At 39.1% G+C, this 7,242-nt stretch overlaps 1 protein-coding gene across 1 annotated transcript; it reads left to right on the top strand.

The window, feature by feature from the left end:
* The first annotated feature begins 1,034 nt into the window (after window positions 1-1,034).
* Window positions 1,035-5,784, top strand: LOC113449814 (glucose-6-phosphatase catalytic subunit 1-like). The gene is made up of 5 exons (XM_026720968.2): window positions 1,035-1,318; window positions 2,034-2,143; window positions 2,778-2,883; window positions 4,029-4,144; window positions 4,443-5,784. Exons 1-5 carry the CDS (start codon window positions 1,089-1,091, stop codon window positions 4,952-4,954), a joined length of 1,074 nt encoding a protein of 357 aa, XP_026576753.1. The 5' UTR covers window positions 1,035-1,088; the 3' UTR covers window positions 4,955-5,784.
* Window positions 5,785-7,242: the final 1,458 nt, after the last annotated feature.

The raw sequence follows: 7,242 nt of genomic DNA on the forward strand, positions 1-7,242 counted from the left end.
TATTTACAGCCACAACTGAACCCAAAATTTTTATTGCTAAGCAAGACAGCTATTAAGTTTTGCCCCATTTCATGGGCTTTCTTCTGAAGCTCAAATACTTTGGCCATCAAATGAGAAGAGAGGACTCATTGGAAAAGACACTAATGTTGTGAAAGATTGAGGGCAAAAGGAGAAGGGTGTGGCAGAAGAGGAGATGATTAGATAGTGTCATCCACACAGTGAACATGAATTTGGGCAGTGGAGATAGTAAAGGACAGGACAACCAAGCATGCTATGATTGAAGGGATTGCAAAGAGTTGGACATGACTTAGCATCTGAACAGCAGCAACATGACCTTTCTTGCCACCTTTATCAAGTGAATCATTACAGTTGTTAAGTTAGTAACATGGTTGTGAAGTGAATCAGGCTTCTCCATTGACTTTGCTTATCAGAAATGATCATCTGACTCCAAGACACTGCTGCTCTCATAAATACATGGTAGTTGCCAAGCATCTGGATTTTGATCACATGGCCATGGAGATTCTGCAACACTTAAAAATGTGAAAAATAGTCAAAAGTAACTTTTTTCATTGCTGTTGTAACTTTGGTCACTAAATGAATGTTTGTAAGATGAGGATTAAATCTGTAGCTGCCTTCGGGTTTTCAAACAATGGGGTAATACCATTTGAGCTTATTCACTAAGATCCAGAATCAAATTTAGATACCACAAACCCAAACCCTGATTTCAAGAGAAGCGACACACAGATAAAATGCAGCAATGTTCCCTTAAGTTTTTTTCAGGAGGTGGGGGCAGAAGGATAATTAAGGAGCAACTCTGCAAAGAATTAACAACTTTGTCATGATGGTTACATGGATTGTTTTGGATTGCTTACTTGCCCCTCTTATATAAGCTGCTTTAAGTGTGTTTGTCCCAAGCTGTTTGGGGAAGCACCTTTGACCAGGAGGTGTTTTTGTGACCAAAGTAATTTTGGGTTCAAAGCTCAAGCTGCTACACACGGGAGGGGATAAAAGACGTCAGGCCTCTGTTAAAGGGTACATTGCAGCTGCAATATAGACCCAAGATAGCTTGTTGCTCAACCAGAGATAGAATGGAAGCCAGCATGGATATTCTATATCACACAGGCATCCAAGCCATACACTTTCTACAAACAAGATACCCCGGATCGCAGGACTGGTTCCTCTTTGTTTCTTTTGCTGCCGATCTTCGAAACACTTTCTTTGTCCTGTTTCCTATTTGGTTCCACCTCTGCGAAGCTGTGGGAATCAAGCTCATCTGGGTTGCTGTGATTGGTGACTGGCTAAATCTCGTATTTAAATGGTAGGTAGATAAACTTCAGTTTGTCACGTGAACCTAGAGTTTCATTGTCAGGCTGAGCTGCTGAACGTAGAGGCTGGGTTCGCATATGTTAACCCATGTCTGTCTGCTTAGTGTGTTATGTGAATACTGCCAATTGTAGTTTGTAAACTATGGTTTATACCTTAGTCAGTTGCACAAATTCAGCAAATTGTGAATTAATCAACCAACCACAGTTGAACAATGACTTACACAGTAACATCTTCCACCTTCTGCAACTACCTTATTAAGAGATTAACCATTGCAGAAATGAACAGCTCATCCCACTCTTATTAGAGTCCATCTTTTACTATGTGAACCTGTTTGTTGTCTTGATAGAATGTAAGATTTCAGGGTTTTTTTCTTCCACCTTCTCCTCCCCCACACCTTTTGTAAATTAGCTAAAGCCTAGTACGTTATTTTTCATGGCATGGGAAAAGGACCTCAGTTACTAAAGTTGTGTAGCCTTCAAAATTAGCATTTGTCCAGTGGATAAGCCAGAACTATGTTTGTTACTTTCTTGCACAGTATTCTTAAATCCCATGATTCCTAGATCAGTAGCTCTTTGTAAATACTCTGGATCTTAATGTTCAGAAAAATCGATTCGAATGTGACTCCACTATTGCCTTTTGGGCTTAAATAATGATGCCGAATGGAATCCCTTCTCTCACAACACCTCGGACAATTTCTTCCTCTGCAGGATCCTTTTTGGACAAAGACCCTACTGGTGGGTACATGAGACTAATTTCTATCAAAATACTTCTGCCCCTGAAATCCAGCAGTTCCCAGTTACCTGTGAAACTGGCCCAGGTGAGTTTCCTAAGAAAACCCCACTAAATAAAAGTGGAACAGTATGAGAAAAAAAAATGGGTAAAAAGTAACATCCCACTTGGCAAAATGTGATTAAAGAAGGAGAGTGCAGCTTTCAACTGGATTTGTACCTGCTGGAGCTTACTTGCATCACAGGCATCAGCTGTTAGGTAAACAAAGTCTAGTCATTAGGAAGATGGATTTATCCAAACAGCGTCAAGAGTTGTATAGCAATTCCTTCCATCTGGAAGCCCATGTACCTCCCTTCACTGAAACGTGGTTTATATGACATTGTAATCATTCAAGATTTGCATGTCCTCCCTGTTAAAGCTCATCTTTCAAGCCCCTAATTCCAATATAACATCAACAATATATTAAAATATCTGTTTATTTGATTTGTATTGCATCTTTTATCCAGGGATTCAAAGTTAATGGAGATCTAGGCCACAAAAACAACCCTGTGAGGTAGGCTGGGCTGAGATAGAAGGTCTGGTCCAATTCACCCAATAAGTTTGGGTCTCTCTAATGCCAGCCTGATCCTAAACCACTCAAACCTGCCACACACACTCATTTTTAAAGGCTATATAATGATGAGTAATTGTGGAAAGTCAAAAGTTTTTTCTTCCAACTATAGGGAGTCCTTCTGGCCATGCAATGGGTTCAGCTGGTGTTTATTATGTGATAGTTACAGCCATTCTCTCTATCACCCGGGGAAGGAAACGCCCATCATGGAAGCATCGGTAAGCAACAGCATTTGGTGAAATAATACAAAGGTGTGTTAGTCTAAATTAAGTATGAAGAAATTCATTTAGTTTGCACTTAATATTCTTTTCAAACCAAATTGAATTTAATTATTTGAATTCATATTTTTGTAAATATCCAATCGAATATTTATCTACACCCACAGCCACTACCCACTCACCAACCCCCACACACAAACCAGAGGAAATTTATATCAGATGCATATATTCATACCAAAATATATTGCTAGGAAAATCTGTTTATAAGAGCTGTGCAAAATTGCAGATAAAATACTAGTTTGAGGATATGTTCACTCATACACATATTTTAGTACAAACTGACATTTAACAAACTAACAGTCTTGCAAAAATGAAAGAGAATAATCCATCTGACAAATCTGCAAAAATGTAAAAAACAAAACTGAGACACACTGGGATAAAATAGATCTATTTTTCATTAGTTTGAATATAAGGGACAGTATAGGTAGTTCTTGTCTTACAACCACTGTAGGGATTTCTATTGTTAAGCAAGGGAGTCATTAAGTAAGTCACACCTGATTTTATGACCACCACCTGCTTTTTTGCCACAATGGTTATATCATTGCAGCTATTAAGTGAATCACATATCACTGTGATGATACCCCACTGTCTGCCTGTTGGAAGCCAGCTGGGATGATTACAAATGGCAGTCACATGACCCCAGGGCACCACAGCCATTATAAATACAAGCCAAGCATTTAAATTCAATCACATGATCAGGGAGGTGCTACAAGTGTTGTAAGTTTGAGGACTGGTTGTAAGTCACTTTTTTCACTGCCATTGCAACTTCAAATGGTCATTAAATGAATAATTGTAAGTCAAAGACCCCCTGAAATATGAATTGTGTTGGGATTCAAGAAGAATACACGCTGTGTTTAAAGCCAGGTTGGTTTCTATCGACTTTTAAGGGTAAAAGAAATCCAGCCATTTTTCCTTGCAAAGCCTCGAGTCCAAAATAGTTCAGCAGAGAAAATAACTGTGCTTAGTTCAAGTCAAGCAGCGTAGGTAGAAAGGGAGCATTTGGGCATCTTTCTAGTCTCTAAAATAATTTGCAGGTTGGAAAAAAAAAATTTTTTTCTCTCCCTTTTATTTTTCCCCAATGGCAGCTTTTTGCAAACTGTGCTTTGGGCTGCTTTTTGGACCATCCAAGTCTGTGTCTGTCTCTCTCGTGTCTTCCTGGCAGCTCATTTTCCGCACCAAGTCATTGCTGGGGTCTTCTCAGGTCAGTGCAGACCTTATACAACTTTGTCATGGTATGCTGAGATATAATATAGGTTGAGAGATTTACATTATGCCAGCTGTCTATTTAGACAATTCCCTGTGTCCAAAATTGGATAATGTATATGTAAACATATAAAGCATATTATTTTAGAGAAGAGAACCCCCTCTCCTTTAGCTTGAAGCAGATTTAAGCTGTTTTGCCAAATTAAACTGCATAATTAACTGTTGCCTCATATTTCTGAGAACTTTAAAGTGCTACTGTAGCATTCTAAACAGTGTTATTTCCTCTTCACTGTTAGGTATATTGGTGGCCGAATCTTTCAAGTACATCACTTCCATCTATGATCCCAGCCTGCGGAAATATATAGCTACCACCCTTTTCCTCTTCTCTTTTGCTCTGGGTTTCTACCTACTGCTCAAGGTACTTGGTGTGGACCTCCTGTGGACTTTAGAGAAGGCCAAGGCATGGTGTGAGCACCCAGAATGGGTGCATCTGGACACTACCCCCTTTGCTGGCCTCTTGCGCAACCTGGGAACCCTCTTTGGACTGGGACTGGCCCTCAATTCCTCAATGTACACAGAGAGCTGCAAAAGTAAACAAGGGGAGCGGCTAAATTTTCGACTGGGCAGCATTGGTATCTCACTTCTTATCCTGCATGTGTTTGATTCCTTGAAGCCTCCCACCAAGGTGGAGCTTCTCTTCTACCTGTTTTCTTTTTGGAAAAGTGCTGCTGTGCCCTTAGCAGTGGCTGCTCTAATCCCCTACTGTGTCACACTATTGCTCAGGCCACAGGACAAGAAAACACTGTAGCTTGAAGACCAGCAATGTATATAAGTGAATTGCTATGATGTAAAGTAATAGAGGCCAAAATAAAGTATTCATGAGGACCCTATTACCTAGGTATTCCAGGCTGGTTGTGTCCATCAGCCCACATTTGGATGATGGTCCCTGGTGGCTTCAGAGTAAGGCTTAGTTATTTGCCTACAATATATCAACCAGGATCCCTTTATTACTGTCCATCTAACACTGCCAGTACAGGCTGACTCTGCTTGTGCAAAACATTTCCCTATGGCATCAGAAAAGCAGGTATGATTGTCACCAAGATCAGTCCTGCCAGCTGGTAACATTCTCTGAGGACATCTGGGATATGTTTTGGGATAGAGATTGACAATGATAAAGAAGAATAGGCAAGGCTATCACTTTACCCAGTTGCCAGAATTGCTTGCAAGGAGAACATCCCCTTGGGGGTAATTGGCTATCGGAACGTGAAGTCAATCAGACTTGTAACTATTGCAGTAGTTTGCTATTGTTGAAGAATGTATAGTATATTTTCTGATGGCAAAGAAGAGGGGTTGATGGATTCAGCCCTCATATACTGCACCAATTTTCTCCAGCTTAGTGATTTTGCTTTATATTGAATTGGAGCTGCCAGTACCCATCTGCTGGCTTATTAGGGTGCCGGGCTAGGAAAGGCTATAGTATAGCTAGGTTTTGGTTTTGGTAAATGTCTTCATGGAAAGTTTCTAAAGCTATTATCTACAGCATTTGTTATTAATAAAGGATGTCATATGTTTTGTTAGCAAATTTATGTTGACTTATATTGTAGAAATGTGGTAAATTAAAATATCAACTATACTTAATTAGTTTTACAATACAGTTTTGCATTCCTCCATCCTTCCCCTTTTTTAAGGAGTGATGAAATGGAGGTTTCACAATTCCCACAGTACCAGAGCTCTAAGTTTGGTAATGAACTTTTATGAGTAGTTATTCTATAACATTGCACAATCTTTTCTTTTTAATTTATCACTTCTTTTGACTCCTGAAGAATGGATGTATTCTGTGTTGAAAGTTAACATCTGAAATTTTGATATGAATAGGATGAACCAACTCTATTAATGGAGTGAATGGATTTTTTGAGCTTTGTTTATGGAGCTTTGAGGTATTATACAGTATAGAAAACTGTCATTTCTGGTTAAGAAACACCCTCTTTAAAATGCTTCTTTCTACCAAAGCTGGGCACACATCATTTATGTCATTTATTGTTTTATTGATTATATCTGTTATTTTACATATTTCTGAATGAGCTCCGTGAATCCACAAACCATAGTGGAGAAGGCGGTTTCCTTTGCTTTAGTTTTTGGGAATGTACAAGATAATATCAGGATATAATTGGAGAAGACAGGACAAACCTGGTTGGGATGGGTTATAAAAAGAAAAAATGATCACTGGAGTTTCAGTTATTTCATTTTGCTGCATTATATTATTGCAAAAAGAGAAAAATCTACCCAATTTGGAGAGGGATTGTGAGGATTTAGAGTAGCAAAAATCTTTGAAAACTGAAGTCTAGTTTATGACTTTGTAGGGGGCTTGAATCAGATCTCTCGTAAGTTGCTTAACAATTAACTGCTAAATTCCAGGATTTAGCAATAACAGCCAAAGGAAAACCAAGCAAAAGGTCAGCGGATGGAGCACACTGAAAGATTAACTCATTATCAGCATAAAGCAAATACAGAGAGGCAATTTGGAGTCCATCTCCATATATTTTTGTGTATTACATAAACAGGAACTGCAAAGATAAGAATATCTTGGAGAAAAGTGCATAATTTACATTTTTTAAAGCATCAAGTTTAATTCCAGATTCTTTCCACTACAACACTCAAATATCAAGCAGAGTAGGGAAAAAAATCTGCTTTGGGAGGAGCCCCTCAACACAGAATCTCAAGGGTGGATGAACATACTATATGAATAAATACATTCATCTGATAAAATTCATAGCAGGGAAGCTTAATTAGGTGAAAAACCATTTCCAGTGCAACTACTTCAGAAGTGGTATTAAGCAGGTTCTGATCAGTTCTGGAAAAACCGGTAGCTGAAATATTGAATAGTTCAGAGAACTAGCAAATCCCACCTCTGACTGGAGATTTTACAGTATCCTTTCCCTGCCACGCCCACCAAGCCATGCCCACAGAACCAGTAGTAAAAAAAATGGAATCCCACCACTGAACTACTTGGTGTGAGAGGAAAATCAAGAGACTGAAACAAGGTGAGTCATCAACCCCATACATACATACCTCCTCAGGGCCTACAAGCTTAAGACA

Source organism: Pseudonaja textilis, chromosome Z (assembly GCF_049901715.1).
Source record: "Pseudonaja textilis isolate UNSWEBS1 chromosome Z, rPseTex1.2, whole genome shotgun sequence".
Taxonomy (NCBI): Eukaryota; Metazoa; Chordata; class Lepidosauria; order Squamata; family Elapidae; genus Pseudonaja; species Pseudonaja textilis.

What these genes read in the sequence shown, in the direction of transcription:
- LOC113449814 (XM_026720968.2), top strand. Translation starts at nt 1,089, where the DNA reads ATGGAAGCCAGCATGGATATTCTATATCACACAGGCATCCAAGCCATA. An exon ending in CTAAATCTCGTATTTAAATG is followed by an intron (nt 1,319 to 2,033) that starts GTAGGTAGATAA and finishes CTTCCTCTGCAG; the next exon opens with GATCCTTTTTGGACAAAGAC. An exon ending in CATTGCTGGGGTCTTCTCAG is followed by an intron (nt 4,145 to 4,442) that starts GTCAGTGCAGAC and finishes CTTCACTGTTAG; the next exon opens with GTATATTGGTGGCCGAATCT.